This window comes from Nematostella vectensis, chromosome 4 (assembly GCF_932526225.1).
Source record: "Nematostella vectensis chromosome 4, jaNemVect1.1, whole genome shotgun sequence".
NCBI lineage: Eukaryota > Metazoa > Cnidaria > Anthozoa > Actiniaria > Edwardsiidae > Nematostella > Nematostella vectensis.
The window spans coordinates 2,168,072-2,192,800 of record NC_064037.1 but is presented as its reverse complement, the minus strand read 5'-3'; the positions used below and the strand labels follow the sequence as shown (position 1 = coordinate 2,192,800).

At 41.5% G+C, this 24,729-nt stretch overlaps 3 protein-coding genes across 12 annotated transcripts in view; all 3 read left to right on the top strand.

Moving 5' to 3' along the window:
• The first annotated feature begins 291 nt into the window (after window positions 1-291).
• On the top strand, window positions 292-10,043 carry LOC5511609. Of its 3 annotated transcripts, XM_048725967.1 has the most exons (10): window positions 292-792; window positions 3,944-4,534; window positions 4,598-4,626; window positions 5,532-5,626; window positions 6,027-6,183; window positions 6,526-6,589; window positions 7,637-7,791; window positions 8,109-8,228; window positions 8,824-8,998; window positions 9,395-10,043. In XM_048725967.1, the coding sequence occupies exons 2-10, from the start codon at window positions 4,000-4,002 to the stop codon at window positions 9,565-9,567; spliced, it is 1,503 nt and encodes a 500-aa protein (XP_048581924.1). In that variant the 5' UTR covers window positions 292-792; window positions 3,944-3,999; the 3' UTR covers window positions 9,568-10,043. The 3 variants fall into 3 exon arrangements, with proteins under 3 accessions (XP_048581924.1, XP_048581922.1, XP_048581923.1); XM_048725965.1 differs by lacking the exon at window positions 4,598-4,626 and having other exon boundaries at window positions 294-792; window positions 3,944-4,563; XM_048725966.1 differs by lacking the exons at window positions 292-792; window positions 4,598-4,626 and adding an exon at window positions 2,643-2,737 and having other exon boundaries at window positions 3,944-4,563.
• Window positions 10,044-12,742: 2,699 nt separating this feature from the next.
• LOC5511580 (fibrinogen C domain-containing protein 1) lies at window positions 12,743-18,266 on the top strand. The gene is made up of 4 exons (XM_032380947.2): window positions 12,743-13,208; window positions 15,756-15,856; window positions 16,254-16,548; window positions 17,458-18,266. Exons 1-4 carry the CDS (start codon window positions 12,908-12,910, stop codon window positions 17,709-17,711), a joined length of 951 nt encoding a protein of 316 aa, XP_032236838.2. The 5' UTR covers window positions 12,743-12,907; the 3' UTR covers window positions 17,712-18,266.
• Window positions 18,267-18,583: 317 nt separating this feature from the next.
• The window catches only part of LOC5511612 (deleted in malignant brain tumors 1 protein), a 37,509-nt gene continuing 31,363 nt past the window's right edge, over window positions 18,584-24,729 (top strand). For 7 of the 8 annotated variants that reach the window (XM_048725964.1, XM_048725958.1, XM_048725962.1 and 4 more), the window contains exons 1-4: window positions 18,584-18,721; window positions 18,829-18,874; window positions 23,053-23,124; window positions 23,591-23,751. In XM_048725964.1, the coding sequence (XP_048581921.1) occupies window positions 23,067-23,124; window positions 23,591-23,751 (219 nt within the window). In that variant the 5' untranslated portion in view covers window positions 18,584-18,721; window positions 18,829-18,874; window positions 23,053-23,066. Of the gene's footprint in view, window positions 18,722-18,828; window positions 18,875-22,360; window positions 22,759-23,052; window positions 23,125-23,590; window positions 23,752-24,729 lie in introns of those variants that run through there. The other variant, XM_048725957.1, reaches the window with a different exon arrangement.

Sequence of the window (24,729 nt, the reverse complement as noted above, 5' to 3'; positions counted from 1 at the left end):
TTTTCGTTTGGCCAAGTTCCCAATTTCAGACCAATAAACCCGAGCAGTCTGCCGCCCGCGCGACACAAGCGACACAACCACGGCTTATTTGACATTTAGATTTCTTCCCCCCAATCCTTCAAATTCATGGCTTCTTGCTCCCTTTGAACATTTTTTTTGTCTCGAAAAATTGGTTTCGAAAACAGCTCATCTGCTCATTATCAACAAAGATGTAACCAAAATAAACAAAGAATTAAATATGACATGAACCACGTCACAAAGCCAGAATGCTCCATTTTTTCAGCATAATTTACTGTCGAACAATTATTTCTTTAATATATCACCATAGTCGCATAGATGTTTTGTTATTACATGTTAAAATGCATTTATCATTTACGGCCATTGTTAGTCGTGTCGGGGATTCTGGTTCATTTTGATGGATCGCCTTTTCTCACTAGCGCCCCAGTTATGTTTGATTCACAGAAAATTTATATTTTGAAAAAAAGCACAATTGCAAATCAATCGTCAATGTTACAGTTGACAAGTGTTTGAAAAAGAAAGGAAGAGTTTACACTGGCGAGAGATGCTCTGAATAAAGCTACGATGCTTAAGGTGAAACGAGTGTCTCGTTAAAAAAAATATTTCACCTTCATGCATGTGGAACAACAAACATAATTCTCAGCTGACAGGGAATAAAGGCGATCCATTCTTCTCACATCCGGCATCCCACATTAAAGGAGCGATTACCTTTGAAATGCGTGGGGCTGATTTGAAGAGGAAGGCAAAACAGAGCGGGGACTACCGCTAAACCAGGTAAGCAGCGTAACTGATCAAATCATTTAATCGTCATTATTAGTGGTTAAAATACTAACCACCGGTCAGTACATCCATATATCATTCTTACTTGTTTATTAAATGTTAAAGATTTGGGATTTTTATTCAAGTGCTTGCCGCAGGTAAAAGATAATCGCTTTTTTGGCTTAGTTTCTGTGGAGTTCTCGTTCAATATCCCGCGTGCGATTGAATTTTTTTAAAGTAGCCATGTTTTTCTTGTTGTCTGTATTATAGCGAGTCGTAACTGTTTAACCTTTTGCAAATTTATTCAAAATTCAAAGGATAGCTTATTATAATACAGGCAGACGCTAAGGTTCATTTCATTTCTTGTTTTAGTTCATTCGCGAAGTGTGGTGAATTTTGAAATGTTTGCATTTCATCCTGGGGCTTTCACCCCCATAAAAGCTGAAAAACAAAATGAGTGAATATGCAAATTCCCTCTTTTCAAATGCCGTCTTGGGACTTTTGTGAAGCCTTACTAGAAAAAAAAACTTTCTTTTTTCTTAATAATAAAACAAATTATACTTTTTTATTCGAGAAATTTGAATTTAATGTTAATTTAGAAATATGGAAACGAGATAGCTCCTTAGTCACTACACACTGTGGAAACCAACAGCTTCCAAAAAGCCAAACAGAAAACAAATATTGGCTTGAGCTTTAAGGACACCGGCTCAATCTTTTATAAAAGAAAGAATGACCAAGGAATCAATTTATTTATCCGTAATAAAAACTTACTCTAGCTAGAAATCCTCTTTTATTACAAGGACGAGTATCTCATTTAAATGTTGTGTGACAGTATTTTTATCTAAACTCTTTTATTATAAGAACTTTTTTATAAGACTTCGATTTATAACGCTTTGATTTCACCATTTTTTTTAAGAACATGCAGAAAAACACTGTTTTGTTCGTGTGATGCGTCCTAAAATGCAGGCTCAGATTGTGTTCATATTAATACCTTAAACATTATTTGTAATTCTCTTCTAATAATTCATTGGGTATTATATTTTAAGATTCACTAAAATTTAAGAACATCATTTAGAATATTTTAAGCTTTATAATGCTCTAAAAATAAGAACGGTCCAGCCTCAACTGAAAATTAGACGTTCTAATAAAAACAAAATAGAGTATTCCTCCTTCGCTCGCGGGCACTGCTATAGACTTGCTGTCACGTGTTCGGCTATTGAGCCCAGGACTTAGTCCCTTGTAAGCAGGTCTGCCCGCCTGGGGATAAGTATGGCTATTGGAACATTTGATTGGATAAAAACGTTATTCAACCCTGGGCGAGAGAAGCGACCCGAATCAGAACTAATTTCTTTGAGTACTTGGTCCTTGCTGCTTGCCTCTTTTTTTTCTTAGTTTTTTTTTTATATTGTAAACGCCATGACAAATAACGAAACACGAGAAATACGAAATCGTTTTTTTATGTCAACAGATTTACCGGATTGTCTTCTCCGGAAGCATGCAGCGATGCATCAGTATATTACGCACAAATTGAGTAGTTCTTGTGAGATAAATTAACGATTGTCTGACACATGGTGTTTTTAGTCCAATAACTATAGTTTACCAGATATTACTTTCAATAGAAGTCGATACCACATTTTTTTTTCTTTTTTCTGCTATTGATGGTTTGATAAACATTTTACGTACTTAAGGCAATTTGAAACTAATTAGAACCTCGAAATAAAAAGTGTTATTTTTTTCAGTATACGTCCAGCCAGTTTTTATCAAATACGGCATGGGTATTTTTGCCGCCAGCTAGGAAGTAACTGTCAGAACTTTCGTTAATTTTTTTGGTTAGACTTCTGCTATTTTTACATAACGTTAAATGATTCAATGCCATTGTCGTGTATCAAGCCAAACAAAATTCTTATTCAAATTAAGTGCGAGATAAAGTTAATCAAGCGAGTCCCAAAATACCCTGACGGTGAGTATGCATCTTTCTTAGTTTATAAATTCCTTAAACCCACAAACAAACTAAGGTCAAAGCAGATTTAACGAGTCACTGAACAGTGTTTTATCATGTCAATGTCAATTGTATTCTTCTTTGCAGAAAGCTTATCGCTATTATTACACAATAGCCGCTAGCACTCTCAAAATTACTTTTATACAGCCTTTTTTAAATAAGAATTACTGCAAATTTTTCCTTTAGCCTGTTAGCTATTCCTCGTCTTTCTTGACCGATTACAGTATTTCTCTAATGTTTAGATAAATACGTCTCTATTCGAGTCCTCTATTTGTATCCGAGCACTTATGGCTATAAACAAGCGCTTGGAGTGAAAAGTTCTGTTGCGCGAGCGTAAATTAAACTCTCCTCGATACCTCGATTTCTGGGTGCAACACATGAGTGTTCTGTTTTAACACCGAAATAAAGACAATAATCAAAACAATTTCGCTTAATAAATTGTGTTTTGGTTCGTTTTAAGTGTAACATACACAACACGAACACAGCAATGATGGGCTCATTGGCATTGCTTGTAGCCCGCCAAAGTAAAGAAGGGAACGGGACAAGGAAAGGAAGGACAGAAGAGAGCGGGGTGGGGTGGGGAGGGAGGGTAAGTAATAGTGTTGATGTTTTGCCAGTTGTGGCAGCTGTTATAATTGAGTCTATCAGCCCGTCGACGGCATCATTCTATCACTTGCTTCACGCTATTCTATTGAGCTTAATTCCTTCTCATAAAACATCACGGCGAGTATAACCATGCTATAATGTTTATTACATTTGCTAGGAGAATTTAAATCCGTAAAATATTATTATCCTTAGATATCTTCTTTAAATGCAAATATTATAATATTTTATCCCTCACACTTAAGGGCTTAAGCATAATAACTTTTTTTATTTACTTTTTATTACTTTAGTATACACATAGTTTAATATCATAAAACTTTTTTCGGCAAATTTCCATTATAAAAAACAGTTTTTACCAAGACCAATGATTTTGAAAAAAGAACTATAAATTAAGAATGATGAATAAATTAAAATTCGTGTTAATTACAATGATTATAAGGGCGTATAATGTCAATTCCCTTTGATTAGTCAATAACTGAAATTCATTTCCCGACTATAGCAAGAGTGACGGGGTTGTCTTCAATGCCTGCCCCATTTCATGTCTGATAAATCCTCTCTATTCAGGGTAACCAAGGCCGGGAAAATTTGTGAGAAATATGCAAAAGGACCAACGCTAAGCCATGAAGAAAAAGAAAACCTTTTTGCTGCTAATTTTTGCCATCCTGCTCCTACTCGTGAAATCTCAAGTATTTGAAGACGCTGTACGCAACGCTGACTGTCCAACCGAACCAATCATCGTCCACATTCTAAGCTTGCCGCCGTACGCATGGCAAGTCAACAATACCCACAGTGCTGGAATCGCCTTCACTTTCATACGCCGCGGGCTCGAGAAATGCTTCTCTCATTGTAACGCAAGCCAACCGAAGTACGTATTTGTGAACAGCACGGATGAACTCTGCGCCGTCTTGCTTCAAAATGCCACCGACATAGCCTTGCCCATTACGTCCGCGCTAGAAAACGAGCTTGATGACGGGGACGACCCTACCTTTGACTATTACCAGAAACACCCGCACCTCGTATTTGACTCGCTCGTCAACTCGCCTGGCCTTTCTTACGTCATTCACTTGGGGAATACGAACGATGTAGTGAAGAATCATATGATAAATGCTTTGGTGGAAGTCTGGCCTGTGGTGATCTATTGTATTCTTCTGGCAGGCGTATCTGGTATATTAGTATGGGTAATGGTAAGTGATCTTACCTATTGTATTCTTCTGACAGGAATATCTGGTATATTAGTATGGGTAATGGTGAGTGATCTTACCTTTGATGATCTATTGTATTCTTCTGGCAGGAATATCTGGTATATTATTGTGACGGAGTGTAATGAGTCGGTTTGGCGGATTGCTCGAATGTTTTACGAGGACTGGCAAAATAACAGCTTCATGAGCGAGCGCTGGGACAGAACTAAATGTATTCCAAACATGCAGGAATCACACACGTGTAGAAACTTAACAAATAAGGGCATGACATCTATATAACTAAATTAAACAAAGGCTACCAAAAATAAGATAAATAAAAACACGCACACTCTTTACAACATACACACGAACAAGAGAAAGTCAAGTCCGTCTCACACTGTCACATTAGTATGAGTAATGGTGAGTGATCTTGCCTGTGTTGGTTCATTGTATTCTTCTGGCAGGAATATTTGTTATATTTAGTATGGGTGAAAGTGCATTGCTGATACTTTTGATATTAGTTTATATATCGCAACCAGGCGCGTACCCAGGATTGGCTGATGGGGGATTCGCCCCTCTTTTGGCCGCCAACAGGGAAGGGGGGGTCCGCACGCACCTTGCGCACCCCCCTGTGATCGCGCACCGTGGCCAATGAGCCTCGATGCGAGAATGGCAACAGTTCCTTGTCGTGTGTTGACGTGCGCTGAAAGCATCCTCTTGAATTGGTTGGCTAGCAAAGCTAGCGTCAATCACATAAAATGTTAATCGCATCCCTATTTGTTTACTTTGCCTCGCATCATTGTTGGCTTACTTTGCAAAACTGAGAAGGTGACCACGGTAGCGTGCGTCTAAAAGTTTTAAAGAAAAATTCAAATAGAAGTGAAATACTTTGAAACTGAAATTCTGGGCGTGAAATTATTAGTTGAGATCGTGAACTTGAATCGAAATTGTGAAATTTGTGCTTCTGTCCCCAGGAGTTTAAACTGAACCGCTCTGAATTTCCGAAGAACTTCTTCCATGGCTCTTTCGAAGGCTTTTGGTGGGCCTTTGTTTCCATGACAACTGTTGGGTATGAAATTACAACGCGCATATTCGCCAGCCATATCATATAGAGAGATACGGTAACGTCGTTCACATAACATATTTTTTTCCAATTGTTTTATCAAAGAAAAATCGCCAGGTTGCCTAATTATATACGTTTTCCCATATCGAAGGCGTGAACGGTTTACGGGATACAAAAAAAAAAAAATAGGCTGTTATTAAACTATACCAAAGTCTCTCACGCCCTTAACTGTTTGCCCCTGAGGACAAGCGTGGTTTCGCTTAAAAGGTTGGTTCCTACGTGACCACCCCTAGATCTGACACTGGATTTGTAGACTCTACTGGTCACTTTACAAGGCCCATGTCTTTCTTGACACATAGTTAGGAGAGGGAGATGTTTCGCTACTTATTTTTCTGGTTTTCGGCAGATACGGGGACAAAACACCCAAATCCGTGTGGGGAAGGCTGTTCGGCGTAGCATGGATCCTTATTGGTTTAGTTATCATAGCAACGTTTACCGCCGCCGCGACTAGTGCACTTGACAGTGGGATGACGTATTACAAGTCGGGCGTGGATGGAAAGACGGTATGTGGGGAGTGGGCTTACGGGGAATAGAGCTTAAAAATAGTAGATTCTAATAATACTCCTAAGCAAGCACCGAGAGAACACGACTGCAGAGAGTGAGCTATAGTTGGGAGAGGGGGCACGGGTATAAAGACTTGAGCAACGTCGATGAAAGGGAAAATTAAGTTAATGGGACGCATGAACTAAGAAAATGCGACAGAGAGAGTGAGCTATATTGAAGCGAAAGCTCAGTAAAATGGAACATGACAGAGAGTGTGAGCATGCAATCTCAAGCACAGATAAAGCTCGAAAGGGAAACGCCTCACAGAGAATTTAACTAAGCTATGTTCATTATGGTGACAGGTTGGTGTTTTGGAGGGAACAGAAGCTGGAGTGGAGGCGCTACGAAAAGGAGCCACTGTCAAATGTGAGAAAACATACATATCAAACATACCCTCTACTGGTATTCTCACTCGTTCGTATTGGTCGATTCCCCCTCTTAGTATCTGAAACTATGGTTTATAAAGAAGTATTGAATACATTTGTCATTAGGCTTAATTGTGCTACAAACTAGATAATATCAGTAAAATATTAAAGCTTAAAAGTATGGCTCCAAAAAAATTCAGAGCCCCCCCTTTAGAGGACCTTTTTTGGAGCCCCCCCTCCCAATATCTTCCCTCCCCCCCCCCCCCCCCCGTGTATTTATGACACGTTATTTTCACGAATTTGATCGTAGAAATTATTTCTTTCGCTTTGAATCATCCACAGACGATAAGGTACATTCACTAAAATACTTCTCTTGATTGTGATACATTATACAGGCCTAAACTATGTGTTACTTGTCGTTTTCCTTCGTATAAAGTGACGATGTGCTGTATTTATTTATCGCAAATAAAATTTAAGCAAACTTTGAATTTGTCGCGCGCGTTGCAAAATCATTTCGGTGGGAAATTGTCAAAACACAGGGAGTTTGAAACCGATTGTCCGTAAAGGACAATGAATCTAAAATCAAATTGAGCAAAAATGCCGTTTTAATGTGAAGCTCGACAATTTCGGGTGCTAAAAGTAAGTTCTTTATGGTAATTTCACAAATCGACTCATTATTCCGAGATAGCGAACCAATCAGAGCGCGCGTACTTGTGAAGTTCCCGCCAAGTATATACTAAATGTTCATATTCAGAAGTACTCGATTTATCGATTTATTTTACATGGTTTATCCGTCTGTTGCATTGAAAATTTCGGAACAGTAGTCCTGATCGCTTGGTCATATATTTATCTCACTAGTTCATAAAAATCGGGTGCCACATACGGCCTCCTCTGTGTTTTTTTATCTCTCCCAGAAAATTCCTTTGTCTTAGCCCCCCAAAGAAGGGCCGAGCGAACTTTCTGATATTATAGACTTTGTTTCCATATTTTGCAAGTGTACACGCCAAAGGAGGCTTTGGCTTGTGTACTAACCCACTTTATTATCTAGCGTATTCGACTTTTCGCTTGATGCACGAGGATTTAAAACACGCCAAGCTTGATGGGCTGCTCTTAGACCGATACGAGGCGTCGCACGTGATGAACACGTGGCAAGACGACGAGCTGCGCGTGCTCGATACTATCGACATTACTATAAGATACAAGGTAATTAACATGTCGAGGAAGGGGAACCACGTGACGAACGCGTGATAAGAGGACGAGCTGCGCGTGTTCAACACTATCGGCATTACTATACGATACAAGATATTTAGTTGCACACGGTGAACACATGCCCTGGGTAGGGCAATGACATCGACAGAGAGGCTGGCTCCTCTTGTTGAAATCTACATCCATATATTCATATAATGACTATATAACTTCAGATAGCTCGATCCCCCCCCCCCCCCCTCCCCTTATTCTATAGAGGATTGGAATTTTGGGTAGACTAACGGCATTTCTAATGCACGCATATTGCGTTTCAGTTGGCGCGGATTCTTGGCAGGAACAGCGCGCTCGGAAGGAATACGTGTCTGAGGGACAGGCTATCCCGGCACGACACGCTCGTGAACAAGATGGTGCGAGATCACATCAAACCCGTCAAGGTATCGATCAAACCCGTCAAGGTATCGATCAAACCCGTCAAGGTATCGATAAGCCCGTCAAGGTATCGATCAAACGCGTCAAGTTATCGATCAAACGCGTCAAGGTATCGATCAAACCCGTCAAGTTATCGATCAAACCCGTCAAGATAGGCGATCAAATCAGTCAAGGTATCGATCAAACCCGTCATAGTATCGATCAGACCCGTCAAGGTATCGATCAGACCCGTCAAGGTATCAATCAAACCCGTCAAGGTATCAATCAAACCCGTCAAGGTATCGATCAAACCCGTCAAGGGATCGACCGATAGATATCAATCTTATCAATCAAGTATCAATCGAAATGAACTCTCTCACACAACAACACAACAAGCAGGGTTAGGATAACGACACAATCGATTATCACATTTATAATAAAAAAAACACCAATCAAGCGTCACACTGTTCCTTTAAAAAGGCAAGCACACCGCCATACTCTACGCTTTTCGAAAACTCTCGCTACCCGACACCAAAGATCGACTTGGTGCAAGTCAAGCGAATAAGCCGTTGCATTTCCAAACGTAAACAACTGTGGCTGATTAACACTCTTTAATTGCAGACGTTCAACATGGCGGAGCACTCGCTTGGTCTGTTCTCGAGTGAGTCCCCGTCCACGCTAGCAGCGGTAGGTGTCCTACTGGGCGTACTTGGGGCGATGGTGGTATTAGGAACGCTATACCAGTGTCTTTACCGCAAGATTCCTCTTGGACGCAGAAAGTCTTACACACCGAGAGGTAAGCGAACATTGCGTCGCTCATATTGATTTTCTAGCGGTATTTTGTTCGAGCTGCATTTCGTAATAATTGAGAGTCACTTGATGTGCCATGTGTCATGTAATGATTGTCATGCATTGTATTTGACGCTATTTATAATTCGCCTTGTCACGCTTCGTTTTTACGCGCTGTGTGATTCGTTCTGTCGCGCTTGTAATGATTGCATGAAATGAATCACGATATTAATATTAAACAGTGGAACCTCAATATATACTTGGTACTCGATAGAATATTCTCGGTATAAAGATTTTGTTTTCTGTTACCTCAATACAGTAATGCTGGATGTACAGTAGTACTTAGAGGACGGAAACAACAATTGAACGACTCAATTATTTCTCAAACTGCGGTTGTTTTCAGACGACTCTATTTACCGAATGCAGGCAGCGGTCCTGGTGGAGTTGCATAACAGCGTCCGAGTGCTGTCCGACGAGATCCTGGCCATTCAACGGACACTGGACAGGCTGAAGGTGACGCCTTCCGGACATGTTAACATCTTTGTTTCTGATAAAGGCAACATTGACCACCAGTGAGGGGGATATGAACCATTATCACCATCACCATCATCATTATCACCATCATCATCGTCATCACCCTCTTCGTCATCATCTTCTTCCTCATTACCATCATCATCATCATCATCATTTTACATAGTGTTCGTTTCCATCATGACATCATCGTCATCATCGTCACTATCATCAAAACTTTATCGAGGCTGCAATATCTGCAAAATTCCAAGTGTAATATTTTTGTTATTGGTGTTTTTTTTTTATTTCTCATTTTATTTGATATATAAAGGATACCTGGGTGTTATAAATTATAATCCATGATATCTACTCAAATGTATATTTTTTAACAGTAAGTATATTATTTATTTACAGTAAGTTATAAGAAGGACAAATAAGAAGTATAAGCGAAGGTCCAAACAAGTAACTACACACAGTATTCTAATTATTTTGCAAAATAATTATAGAAAAATATGCAAAATAAAAATAATTTCCTGTTCCAACAAGCAAATCCACTAACGCTTGCCCTTCCCCGTCCAAAACAACCTAGCTAATTAGCGGCCACCATCATCAGGACTATATCAAAACCTCGAGGCTAGTCGCGCCTAGGCTTCAAATAACAGGCCGAGGGCGACAGTGAGACGCTACTAGCTTGACGCGCATCGCATGCCTCTCGTAGATATTCAAAACACAATACACGCCCGTCGGTACTCAGAGGACCAGATTTCGTGACGAAGTTCATGATCCGCGGAGCACTCTGAAATGTGTGTTTTTCCTTCCGACTCACCTGCTTACGGGCAATCAAACCTAGTAACCCATAAGCCATGTCGGCAATCAAACCTAGTAACACATAAGCCCTGTCGGCGATCAAACCTAGTAACACATAAGCCATGTCGACAATCAAACCTAGTAACACATAAGCCCTGTCGGCAATCAAACCTAGTAACACATAAGCTATGTCGGCAATCAAACCTAGTAACACATAAGCCCTGTCGGCAATCAAACCTAGTAACACATAAGCCCTGTCGGTACTTCAAAATTGTTTGGACATTATCAGTTCCCCTAGGAGGCGTGCAAATACCCCCCCCCCCCCCCTTTTTGCCCTCGGCCGCAAAATGACATACTTCTCGATCAAATCTCAGACATCCCTTCCTCTAGATGATTAAGCTTATAACAATGACTTGAAGACTTGTGGGGTAAAGGTTAAGCGTCTATTTGCGCTGTTACAACCGTCTTCACACAGCTGAATTCAACTTGTTCCTCACCTTTTTTATGCGAGTCTATGTCTGCAAGCCCTAGGGAAATCCAAAAATAAAACCATTGAAACCCATTTCAAGATTGCCTTATAAGGATATATCCAATGGGTGTACGAGGAGTGACCTACCAACATTTGTGCTCCGACCAGTTACCCTTGGGCTGCCGTGAACTACGAATGTTTATATGGTTGCTAATGACTACAGTGGCAACACACTACATGTATGCGGTGCTAGTGCGCATGGCAAGCTCCACACGTGATTAATAACTACTTACTAACCGAGAGTAAGGTCATGCCGGGAAATATCATTTGAGGCTTTGCGAGATCGATGCGCCAAATAGTTGTAGTTGGATACTTTTCGAGACATGTTTTATTTAAAACAAACCTTGTTCATATGGCATTTTGGTTACTGTCTGGCATGGCCACTGTCTGTCATTTTCGTGGATTTCGATACTAAGATTATCTACATGAATTTTTATTACCGGAATTCCTATGATGTTTGTTTTTAAGCTGGGAGGGAGGGTAGGTGAGGGCATTAAATAGAGGGGAGCCTTTATTAGTTAATTACTAGAAGTTCTCGTGGAGTATTGAAATGCTTGAGCTCATAGATTGGTGGGTCATTTAATTGCAAGGGTTAAATCTATATTCTTTTAGATTTGTGTGGGGCAGCTCACACATTATCAATAAGCCAGGTTTATGAAAAAAACCCTTTTCTTTGCAGCCACTGTCTTGGCTGATCACTAACCCTTTGTTTCGTGGTTTCTCTGTTTGTTTTATAAATAGAACAAAAACAAATAGCTTGTAGTCTTATTTTATTAAACAAAAGAATTTTTTTAATTGAAGGCATTGTATGTCTAGAAAAGGAAAGGTGAAGTCTAAAAACCATAAAAAAAAACAATCTGATTAGCTGTGGATGGGATGTGCAGTCATAAATATAATGGAAAATAAGTATATTTTAGAAAAGGCTGCTTTTGGGGGTTGAGTGGGAGGGGCACAACCCGTGTGCTCACCCCGAGCTGCATTCCTGTACATAACCAGTAAGCTATTTGGGTCTAAGTGGTGGCCATGATAATAGCTACTGAAAAGATTACTGCTCATGTATTAACATTTAGTGAACTATACAGAATTTATGATCTCCTGCTTCTCCCTAACAATAGCTTCTGCATTTAAGTACACTGCAGTATTCACTGGAGCCCACTGATTTCTAAAGAATTTGTGTGTCTCCTTCATGACTGTGTTAGACTTGGTTAAAAATCATGTAGCAATCAATTTTGTCTTATTTCTTGTGCAATGATTTGCAATCATAGTAGTTCTGGACTGGACATTACTGTGGAAACATATAAAATACTGCAAACCCAGTATGGAATAAAAAATAACAATTTTTTGTGTGATATTAGAAGGGCCGAGAAGCGGGACAGAGAAATGAGATTATTTGGATTGATTTTATTCATTTCCCTTTATACAGTCTCATACAAGTCTCATCAAATAACACAGAGATCTATTGAATGCTTATTATTTACCCGTCATTTTAGGAATTTGGTCTTTGTCTTCCCTTCATAAAGTTATTTCGCTCAGTTGCATTTATAAACAAAGCCTTACAAAAAACGTCAGGCAATAGGATTTGGGCTGTTTGAATACCTTTCGCTTTGCCCTTAGGTGAGGGTGGGGCTAGTTTGATTATCCGAGTTCTTTTATTATCAAATGACAAACTTCGAAAGCCATGATAAGCAAACCCCGTAAAAAATCGGATCATAAGTCGTCATACTTACCAAATAATTCTTTGATATCGCCATCGTATTTGCGGTAAAAATCGAATAAGGAGCTTACATAGGGGGCGTTTATTGGATCATTTTCTGTATTATAATTTTTACATTTTCTTGAAACGGATTCTATTTGCTCGAAATGTTTCATTAGAACAAGTCGTGGATGTCTGCATAATTAGTTACCCTAGTAACGAGCGCACTAACTAGAATAATACCCGTTTGTGTGTGCAGTTAAAGAAATTATTATTTTTCACAGCTTGCGCGTTAATTAATAATTAACGAAATATCCAGTGAACAAAATAGGTGTGTTTGCCAGAAATCATTTTAGAGAAGAGTTAAGTTTTTTGGCATGTCTCCTGTCGCCTATCTAACCACCGTTCTCCTTTGGGGAATCTACCTACACCGTTCAGCCTCAGGGCAGTGTGCCCAATACTCAGAGCCCAACACGGCTTTAGTAGACTCAGCGTACAAGACGGTTGACGTAGCAAACCTCGGCGAATGCAACGTCAAGTGTGATGAAGATGAAAAGTGTCTTAGCGTCAACTACTGGAAGTTGGAAAACAAGTGTGACCTGAATAACGCCACCAAGACCATGTATCCAGAAAAAGTGAAGGGAGACAGGAACGCGATCTACGCCAACATTCGTGAGGGTAGGTGTCATAACCCGTGTCAGTGAAGAATTTCTAAAGACATACAAATTCACGCATTATCACAGGGCCGTAGTAAAAAAAAATATTACCAAGGTAGATTTTACCATCGAAATTCGAAAACAAGACTATTTGTATGTTTTTAGTATAAAACGGTAGTACTAGAATATAATGAGCGATATGGTAATTTTGTTAGCGTCTAGCTTTTGATGTCCCGCGCAGCTGTTCTTAAAATAGTAATAGTAACATCTTTTATTTGCACACAAAATTAAGTGTTGCATAGGTTGTTTTTTTTTCAATAGAGATATAATATTACTCGGTCTTTTTCTTTTTTTTCTTTTTATATTCATATATATATTGAGAGGGAGAGGAGAAAAAAACAACAACCTAGAGTTGCATACCAAGGGGGGGCAATGCTTCGGTGCGGGCACCCTAGAATAGCTTGAGAGCCAAACGGGCTAGGGTGCACTTAAATGTTAGGGAAAAATCCTAGTTTGGAGATCTGGAGGCTGTGTGCATAAGCAAGAACGTACGAGAAAAACACAGATATAGAGACACGACAAGGATACAACAAGGATACGACAAGAATACAAGCTGGTACAAGCAGAGCGGAAACAGTAAAAGACAAAAGGAAGGAAGGAATATATGGCCAAGAATTAGGTGATAGTATTGGTTACAGGTGAAGATGTGAGTGGGTTAATAGGTGGCGACCATGTCGTCTGATAATTTTTTTTTTTGAAGGATTTCATATTTAGGTCTTTGTCATTTTTGGTGAGTTCGTTCCAAATTTGTACACCTCTAAATCGGATGTTGAATTTCACGTAGTTGGTGCGTGCTTTAGGTAGGGTGTAACTAGATTTGGCAGAAAGTCGGGTGTTGTATTTGTGGGAAATTATATGAAAGAAAGAGTCAAAAGTTGTGGGGAGAGTTCCAGAGTGGTATTGGTACATAAATAGGGCTGTGTGGAAGTAAACTATATCTTTAACCTTGAGAAGTCCTAGTTTTTTGAAGATGGGGGAAGATGGGGCATCGAATTTAGAAAAAGTCATAATTCGTATCGCACGTTTTTGCATTATAAAGAGAGGTTTTAGTTTTGTACTATAGGTGTTGCCCCATACTAAAATCCCGTAAGTTATATGGGGGAAAACAAGTGAATAATATAGTTGTTTCAAAATGTTAATGTTGACAAAGTAACGTATCTTTTTCTTTAAAAAACCCAGGCTCTATAAATGAAATAAAACGAAATTTTTTTTTCCTCTTTTCATTCATTAAAGAAAGTATTTGAACTAAGCATATCAATGAGTTACTATCGATGAAAAATTAAAAGACAAACAACTTATCTCGCTCTAAACTCGTAAAATTTATGAAACTATTTTTATCTAAGTATCACACAACCTGGTTTAGATATTTTTAAAGCTTCTATCCGCCGAAATGGAAATGGTATAAGTGTTTTAGTATATAAAGAAATGCCGTGAGGGACTGGGCTCTTTCGGACCAAGAGTTTGTATTGCGGTCTTGGAGAAAAATCCTTATGGTGAAATCATTCATTGCCACACGTGAGGACTTTATTGCACTTCGTATAGGGGGCAATTTGGGATGAATAAGGCGCAAAAGGTATTTCTACGGAGCGATTTTCTGAGTACCCTGAGTCATTCCTTTACTCAAATACTGTAAAAGTTTATCCGTAGCCTGCGAAGCGGCTCAAGGGAAGGGGAGTTTATCTGCGCACTCCGAACCGGAGTATACAATGTATCGGTAGAAATGCCGTTTGAAATTTTATCCCGTAAAATTCAAATCAATATTGTTCTTAGATGTTTAGCAAAAATATTACTTGAATTTCTTGGACAAAAATTATTTTCTTTTTATCTGAGGTTCCAAAGTTAATTGTTGTTGCGTGTTTTCATCGGTGTTTTGCGAGCGGAAGTCGACCAAATCAGCTCACTGTACGTAGTAAATCTATCCGTAAAAAAATTTCTCATTCTCTCATTTCATAACAAAACGCGGTCGAAAGGTAAAACAATGACTGTTCAACACATGAATGTGATTGATTTTCCCATATCTTGTGCGACGGCTTTGTAGAGGATTTTTCTCCAAGACCGCCATACAATCTCTTCGTCAAAATCGTTCATTTGGTCCAATTCGATCGATTCGACCCAGTCTCCCCGCGTCTTTTCTTAAACTCTGGCTTATTCCATCTCTTGAAGCCATCTCTTGAAGAAAAGGAAAGTTATTTAGTGTTTGGTGGATACAGAGAGTTGTTATCGCTACAACGAACACTGACAACTGTGCGTGGGCTTCGCCTTTTATACTTGGACACAGGAATGAATCAGTTAAAATGAACCAAATGAAAAATAAAGATAATTCGGGTTTGCCTATAACAAGGGAAAATCTCCAACTTGTACATATCAGTATGAAACAAAGCAGGCCTAAACATTTCAAGCTCAATTGAAATCAGAAAAATGCTGTTGACCGCAGAATTCCGTTTAGTAACTATCGAGAGTAATTGCAAAGAATATATTGTATAGTGATGAAAGTCATTTTGCTAAATAGGTATAAAAGGTCCGAAGAACTGTGCAGATGTGCTGAAGTTTGGAGGAAAGAGTAACGGTGTATACACAATTCACCCAGAAGGAGAATTCGACGCCTTCAAGGTTAGGGCTGTGTTTACGAGCTTTAAGGGGGAACAATTCGAACCACTTGATATTTGAGGGGGAGGGGTCGAGAGGAAGGGGTTATTAGGATTTGCTATAGAAAAAAATCTCTTACCAAGCTGATTAATCGTGTTTTTTTTTGGCATTTTTCTTGCAAAAAAAATATATTTTCAGCTATTTCCCCCCCCCCCCCACCACCCACCCCAACGATCCAATGGCTCACCCTCGTTCAGTGTAAGATAACAGGGATAGTGTGAATAGGGGGGCCATTACCAGAGTCGAAGACTTCAAGGTGATAATGTACATTGGTGTGTATATTAATGTATACATAACATGTATACATTGATTTTACGAGATCTTTGACACTCATCTTCACTCACTCTTTCTCATCGTTTAGGTGTACTGTGACCAGACAACAGATGGCGGGGGATGGACCGTGTTTCAGAGAAGACTAGATGGGTCCGTGGACTTCTATCTCGGCTGGGCTGACTACAAGCAGGGCTTCGGCATTGAGACTGGAGAGTTCTGGCTCGGTTTGGACAAGATCCATTTGTTGACACATCAGACCGAGAATACGAGTCTCCGTGTAGAAATGACAAACTCGGACATGGCCACCAAGCACGCTAAGTACAGCTACTTTGCCGTGTCCGATGAGGACAACAAATATACTCTTCGCCTCGGGAGCTATTCAGGTGAATTCAGTTGTAACTTTAAAGCTTTTCGTGCTTGTTACAATATGTATCAAGGATAATTCAGACTATGGTCGGGTTGTAAAGTATTCTTCCTCGCAGCCGTTCTGGTCTCGTCACTCTAGGCATCGCTCCATTAACAGTTACTGGAGTTCCCCGCCGGGCGTGACTAGTCCAGAACGCCTGCGAGGGAGACTACTTCTGAAGTGGATGAAGAAGGTGCGTTTTTAAAGCTCAAAAAGTCCAAATAAGCCCAAATTTAAAATTGTAAAAGCCTTAGCTTATTAATTGGTTTTTGTGTTTTATAATACGCACTTGAAAAAGAAACAAAACAAAATAGGCGCTCCCTAGCCTGCTTGCAGGCGGTGCTCGGTTATTATCGCGGAAAACCCTCTCCGTTCGATGATCGGGCGCCGGTATTCAGGGTTTTCCGCGATGAGTGCGGCTTAGAATACAATATGGCGCCCGATCATCGAACGGAGAGGGGTTTCCGCGATGATAACCGAGCACCGCCTGCAAGCAGGCTAGGCGCTCCCCTATACCGAACAACTCCCACCCCAACCCCCTACGGGCCTGTTTCTAGGATGCCTCCATCATAATCAAGAATAAAATAGCAGTTCTGAATGTCTCCTATAGGATAGAGCTGTAACCTACCTGTAGGCTTTGATAGTCGAAAACCGGCACGAAAAACCCCGAAAACACGGAGTTCGCATAACCCGGCCGCCATCTTGGATAACGCGCTCCGCAGGGGGAGGGGGAGAAAAAATGCGCATTTTTGCTGAGCGCGTTATCCAAGATGGCGGCCTGGTTATGCGAACTCCGTGTTTTCGGGGATTTTCGTGCCGGTTTTCGACTATCAAAGCCTACAGGTAGGCTAGATAGAGCTGCTGATAAACGATGTTTGCATCACAGGAGATGCCGGTGATGCGATGAAGAAGCATCATGGGCGTCCCTTCTCGACTAAGGACCGTGACAACGATGCAAATAGTAGAAACTGCGCAGTTACGTATCATGCAGCGTGGTGGTTTATATCCTGCTTCGACTCCAGCTTGAACGGGCCTTACCACCTTCACAGTGGCCATGGCATCGCCTGGAATACTTGGACTGTGAATTTGAAGCACAGTGAGATGAAGATGAGACCGGTTAATTTCCCTGGCTCTCAATAATGGTCATAAGCTAAAAGACCCTTCATTATTTAGAAGAGGGAGGATGAGTGGGAAAGGGGGAGGGGGGGGGGGGCTGAAAATTTGCAAAAAGGGAGGATCTTTGAACATAAAATGTACAAAGGGGGAGCAGCCTGGCCTGGCAGATGAATGATTCCCATAAATCTCCTTTTCTAAGGTTTGACATGTCATGTGTGAGAACTGGGGTAAACGAGGGAGCGAAGCGACCAACTGACGCGGCGGAAAGCTTCACAACTCAGACAATTGTGTTTCGTTATCACATGAGGTTTCTCTGTATGTTTCTTGTTTACTAGAAGAGCCTCTTCGCCATTCCTTTACGACTGATAAGGTTTCTGCACAGCCGTCCTTAGTGTAAGTCTGAAATACCACCCACTAAGGGCGGAGACACACGTTATGCTAGTTCCTAGGAAAACATTTGTTTCCTGAACATGCAAGATAATCGACCTTTCCATCACAGTTTGAGTAGATTGTATATATAAAGATGCCAATATTATAAATGTATAATAATAGCATTCAAATAAAGGTACCTGCAAGTAAGTTTGATGTCGTTTCTACTAGAATAATTTGTTTTCCAAGTTATAAATTGTAACATTTTATCTGAAGAACGGGGGTGAACGCTTACCCAGTGATGGCGCGGCCGACTTATCGAACAACCAGCCAAACTAAGGTGTCGTTTGATAAAACTGTCTCGTAACCCAACAAAACCAACAGTACGCAGAAGACATCTTCTCGCTCCTTTTTCTTCCCTCCCCCTCTCCTCCCCCTCCCCTCCCTTTTCTCATGCTTGGTGCCTTGCTGCGCCGACAAGTTTGACATGTGTAAGACCTGAAGATCGTGTTGCAATTGAATGCGTTAATCCGCGCCTTGTAAACCGAGAGCGGGCAAGGGACCAGCCGCACGGTTAGAAAGCAGTGCGCGAGAGAGTTGGTAAGTCCACTTCTAAAACCTCAGCTTACAGAGAGGTTGATACATCTTAGGAGCCAGCCAACAAGGTGATTATCCATGCTTATTCTTTAAGCTTTTTTATGGTTGTTTTAACAAATACTATTGCTTATTGTTTTTATATCAGTCGGGCTTATTGGTTCTTTTTGTTTTTCAGGTGACATCACCTTTGGCCTAACTGCTTCAAAGCTTGTCAGAAAGAGGTATATTTAATTTGTTCTTATTAATTAGGCCTTACCTGTAACGTCTCATCATCTTGAGAACGTTTTGTTTTGTCTCAAGTCACGCGAGGCTGTAGAAGAACTTAACTTAGAAATCTCGTCACTCTTTCAATTGATAAGCCGCTTGATCAAGGCGTAAATAGACGGGAAATTATAGTGTACTTTGTAGCGATAATATCAACACCATAGCTGTAATTGGTACTGGTAGTGATAGATGGATTGTTTCCAATGTACGGTGTTCTTTGGATGGAGTGTAGCTAGTATTTGCAGTTATTTGACCTTTCTCTTATGTCCTTAATACTGGCATGACTGAATTGCTCACAGCACGAACACAGGTGATATCTATTGCGGATCTCACTAGATTTATAAGGATCAAAGTTCTGGGTTCGTCGCACAGAATAGATTCGTTTAATAGTTGTAGCTCAGCTCAGCCGTTTAAGATAACTGGAATACGATTATCTAATGCTTTGTTTTTAAATTAGTCTTTCTATTGACGACATGACACGCGATTCCAAATGAAGCACCTTAGTTAATAGCTTTGTTCGTCTCGAAAAATCCTTTTAGCTCTTGTTTCAGATCATTATCGACATGAACCATATCAAGTTAAAAAAGAGACAATACCAAATAATTCAAAGTACACTCAAATGAACATAGAGCTCCGATGATATTTGAATAGTTTATCCTCAGAGACTGTTCTTTTTTAGCCAAAGACGTGACTGTGGTTATCTATAAACCTATCCTCGGCATTCGGCAAGTTGCAAGCTGCGATGAACTTGTTTTTAATGTCACCGCACGGGGTTTTCCTGCAGGTTTTTGGCGCGCTTCTCATTCCACGAGAAATCCCCAGTCACGCATCTATCTTGGCTTGTCACGCACGTCGAAACCAATGTGTGAATGCTATCTACAGCCAGGTCGCCATTTTAGTGAGATAGTTGTGTTCTTCTGTAGCTTTTTGACGCTGTAATCATTCTACTAAGAAATTCCATGGCATTTCTTGGCTTGTCACGCATATCACTTCTTGGCTTGTCACGCGTGTCATTCTTTGCTTGTCACGCGTATCATTATTGGCTTGTCACGCATATCACTTCTTGGCTTGTCACGCATAACACTTCTTGGCTTGTCACGTATATCACTTCTTGGCTTGTCACGCATGTCACTTCTTGGCTTGGCACGCATATCACTTCTTGGCTTGTCACGCATGTCATTCCTGGCTTGTCACGCATATCACTTCTTGGCTTGTCACGCATACCACTTCTTGGCTTGTCACGCGTATCACTTCTTGGCTTGTCACGCATTTCACTTCACTTCACTTTTTAGCCAAAGACGTGACTGTGGTTATCTATGAACCTATCCTCGGCATTCGGCAAGTTGCAAGCTGCGATGAGCTTGTTTTTAATGTCACCGCACGGGGTTTTCCTGTAGGTTTTTGGCGCGCTTCTCATTCCACGAGAAATCCCCAGTCACGCATCTATCTTGGCTTGTCACGCACGTCGAAACCAATGTGTGAATGCTATCTACAGCCAGGTAGCCATTTTAGTGAGATAGTTGTGTTCTTCTGTAGCTTTTTGACGCTGTAATCATTCTACTAAGAAAGTCCATGGCATTTCTTGGCTTGTCACGCATATCACTTCTTGGCTTGTCACGCGTGTCATTCTTGGCTTGTCACGCGTGTCATTCTTGGCTTGTCACGCATATCACTTCTTGGCTTGTCACGCATAACACTTCTTGGCTTGTCACGTATATCACTTCTTGGCTTGTCACGCATGTCACTTCTTGGCTTGGTGCGCATATCACTTCTTGGCTTGTCACGCATGTCATTCCTGGCTTGTCACGCATATCACTTCTTGGCTTGTCACGCATACCACTTCTTGGCTTGTCACGCGTATCACTTCTTGGCTTGTCACGCATATCATCTCTTGGCTTGTCACGCATATCACTTCTTGGCTTGTCACGCATATCACTTCTTGGCTTGTCACGCATATCACTTCTTGGCTTGTCACGCATGTCACTTCTTGGCTTGTCACGCATTTCGCTTCTTGGCTTGTCACGCATATAACTTCTTGGCTTGTCACGCTTATCATTCCTGGCTTGTCACGCATATCACTTCTTGGCTTGTCACGCGTGTCATTCTTGGCTTGTCACGCATATCACTTCTTGGCTTGTCACGCATAACACTTCTTGGCTTGTCACGCATATCATCTCTTGGCTTGTCACGCATATCACTTCTTGGCTTGTCACGCATTTCACTTCTTGGCTTGTCACGCATATCACTTCTTGGCTTGTCACGCATATCACTTCTTGGCTTGTCACGCATTTCGCTTCTTGGCTTGTCACGCATATAACTTCTTGGCTTGTCACGCATATCACTTCATGGCTTGTCACGTATATCACTTCTTGGCTTGTCACGCATGTCACTTCTTGGCTTGTCACGCATTTCGCTTCTTGGCTTGTCACGCATATAACTTCTTGGCTTGTCACGCATATAACTTCATGGCTTGTCACGTATATCACTTCTTGGCTTTTCACGCACATCACTTCTTGGCTTGTCACGCATTTCACTTCTTGGCTTGTCACGCATATCACTTCTCGGCTTGTCACGCATGTCACTTCTTGGCGTGTCACGCATTTCGCTTCTTGGCGTGTCACGCATTTCGCTTCTTGGCTTGTCACGCATATCACTTCTTGGCTTGTCACGTATATCACTTCTTGGCTTGTCACGTATATCACTTCTTGGCTTGTCACGCATGTCACTTCTTGGCTTGGTACGCATATCACTTCTTGGCTTGTCACACATGTCATTCCTGGCTTGTCACGCGTGTCATTCTTGGCTTGTCACGCATATCACTTCTTGGCTTGTCACGCATACCACTTCTTGGCTTGTCACGTATATCACTTCTTGGCTTGTCACGCGTGTCATTCTTGACTTGTCACGCGTGTCATTCTTGGCTTGTCACGCATATCACTTCTTGGCTTGTCACGCATAACACTTCTTGGCTTGTCACGTATATCACTTCTTGGCTTGTCACGCATGTCACTTCTTGGCTTGGTACGCATATCACTTCTTGGCTTGTCACGCATGTCATTCCTGGCTTGTCACGCATATCACTTCTTGGCTTGTCACGCATACCACTTCTTGGCTTGTCACGCGTATCACTTCTTGGCTTGTCACGCATATCACTTCTTGGCTTGTCACGCATATCACTTCTTGGCTTGTCACGCATTTCACTTCTTGGCTTGTCACGCATATCACTTCTTGGCTTGTCACGTATATCACTTCTTGGCTTGTCACGCACATCACTTCTTGGCTTGTCACGCACATAACTTCTTTGCTTGTCACGCATATCACTTCTTGGCTTGTCACGCATATCACTTCTTGGCTTGTCACGCATGTCACTTCTTGGCTTGTCACGCATATCACTTCTTGGCTTGTCACGCATGTCATTCCTGGCTTGTCACGCATGTCACTTCTTGGCTTGTCACGCATGTCACTTCTTGGCTTGTCACGCATGCCTCTTCTTGTGTCACACACGTCACTTCTTGGCTTGTCACGCATCTATACTACCTCAAAACCGGATAAAAAAACCTTGCTTCCTAAAACTCTGTTAAGATACTGAAACAAGTTAGTTAGGCGAGTTGGGCTCAAGTTAACTGGGTCGATTGGTACAGATTAGCTGCACATACATATGACGTCTTCTGCATGAACGGATATCGCTTAGTATTCATATGCTTGATGGAATTCACTCAAGAATAATAAAGAACCAAAACTACAATCAAAACAGCGTTGTATTTTTGCGAAAAAGTTCTAGTTAATGGGGAATGGCTACGGGAAAAGCTAAAGGAAGCGAATAATGGTTCAACTCTTAGAGGTAAATTCGAGTTATTCGAGAGATTGAACGTGCCTCATTATGTATGTAAGTGAAGTCGGAACTGTTTTATCAAGTTTGGACAAAGGACACAAAATGCTCCGAATGCGTGCAACTTTGAAGTTACGGATAACCCTTGGGTAAACCTCTTGAACTTTCTTAAAAAGCGGCCTAAAGCAAGATTATTTTATACAAGACGGCAACAAAGGTCTTTATTAAAATGCTAGAGTAAAGTCAAACAACCAGTCAAACATTGGTCTGCTCATGTGATGTTAATAAATATGCTCGAATCTACAGGTAGCCCAAGCGTAATGTGGACCGTTTTGCTGTTTTTTCTCGCGTTAGTGCGAATTTCGTTGGCCGCGCCAGGTGAGTATTGCTATTTTTCTGCTAATTCTTGACGAACATATTTCCTACTACAGCTTTTATATGAACTCTAAAAGCACAGTGCATGGTTGCTGAACTACACTGGTAATAGACTGTGCTAGCGTCCCGTCTTGGTCCGACTGGTGCAAATGTGTGTATGCTATTTCAACTATTACATGGCGAGAGAGATAAGCAACATTCATGAAAGAGGAAAAAAATGCAATGAAAAATAAATAACAAATAGAACCCCTAAAAAAATTTTATCATCCTTATCCCAATATTAGTTACCAAATGATTATAATCATAAATATTTTATCATTATCAATACAATACAATATAATAAACTTTATTTCCCGAGGGTTTACATAAAAACCGTTTAAAGTTTTCTAACCTATGGCCCTCATAGATATAGCATTACAGTATCTGTAGCGTCGGCATTGTTGGCAATAACAGTGACAGATCTTTCTAGTTCCAGTACCGCACGTCCGGCTGGTAGGTGGGTCTCTTCCCAGTGAAGGCCGCGTAGAGGTTCTTCATGATGGAGCCTGGGGCACTGTCTGTGACGATGAGTGGGACATTAAGGACGGTAACGTGGTCTGCAGGTCCCTCGGCTATCGCTTCGCGCTACAGGTACATAAGGTGGGGCCAAAAGAGTTATAGGGGTACGGTATGTGACAGCAGGTCCCTCGGCTATCGCTTCGCGCTACAGGTACATAGGGTGGGGCCAAAGGAGTTATAGGGGTACGGTATGTGATAGCAGGTCCCTCGGCTATCGCTTCGCGCTACAGGTACATAAGGTGAGGCCAAAGGAGTTATAGGGGTACGGTATGTGACAGCAGGTCCCTCGGCTATCGCTTCGCGCTATACAGGTACATAAGGTGGGGCCAAAGGAGTTATAGGGGTACGGTATGTGACAGCAGGTCCCTCGGCTATCGCTTCGCGCTATACAGGTACATAAGGTGGGGCCAAAGGAGTTATAGGGGTACGGTATGTGACAGCAGGTCCCTCGGCTATCGCTTCGCGCTATACAGGTACATAAGGTGGGGCCAAAGGAGTTATAGGGGTACGGTATGTGACAGCAGGCCCCTTTGGCTATCGCTTCGCGCTATACAGGTACATAAGGTGGGGCCAAAGGAGTTATAGGGGTACGGTATGTGACAGGAGGTCCCTCGGCTATCGCTTCGCGCTACAGGTACATAAGGTGAGGCCAAAGGAGTTATAGGGGTACGGTATGTGATAGCAGGTCCCTCGGCTATCGCTTCGCGCTACAGGTACATAAGGTGAGGCCAAAGGAGTTATAGGGGTACGGTATGTGACAGCAGGTCCCTCGGCTATCGCTTCGCGCTACAGGTACATAAGGTGGGGCCAAAGGAGTTATAGGGGTACGGTATGTGACAGCAGGTCCCTCGACTATCTCTTCGCGCTATACAGGTACATAAATTGGGGCCAAAGGAGTTATAGGGGTACGGTATGTGACAGCAGGTCCCTCGGCTATCGCTTTGCGCTATACAGGTACACAAGGTGGGGCCAAAGGAGTTATAGGGGTACGGTATGTGACAGCAGGTCCCTCGGCTATCGCTTCGCGCTACAGGTACACAAGGTGAGGCC

Coding starts and splice junctions, on each gene's coding strand:
- LOC5511609 (XM_048725967.1), top strand. CDS start 4,000: ATGAAGAAAAAGAAAACCTTTTTGCTGCTAATTTTTGCCATCCTGCTC. Junction 4,627..5,531: donor GTATATTAGTATGGGTAATG/GTGAGTGATCTT, acceptor TTCTGTCCCCAG/GAGTTTAAACTGAACCGCTC. Junction 5,627..6,026: donor GTTTCCATGACAACTGTTGG/GTATGAAATTAC, acceptor GGTTTTCGGCAG/ATACGGGGACAAAACACCCA.
- LOC5511580 (XM_032380947.2), top strand. CDS start 12,908: ATGTCTCCTGTCGCCTATCTAACCACCGTTCTCCTTTGGGGAATCTAC. Junction 15,857..16,253: donor GAGAATTCGACGCCTTCAAG/GTTAGGGCTGTG, acceptor CTCATCGTTTAG/GTGTACTGTGACCAGACAAC. Junction 16,549..17,457: donor TCGCCTCGGGAGCTATTCAG/GTGAATTCAGTT, acceptor TTTGCATCACAG/GAGATGCCGGTGATGCGATG.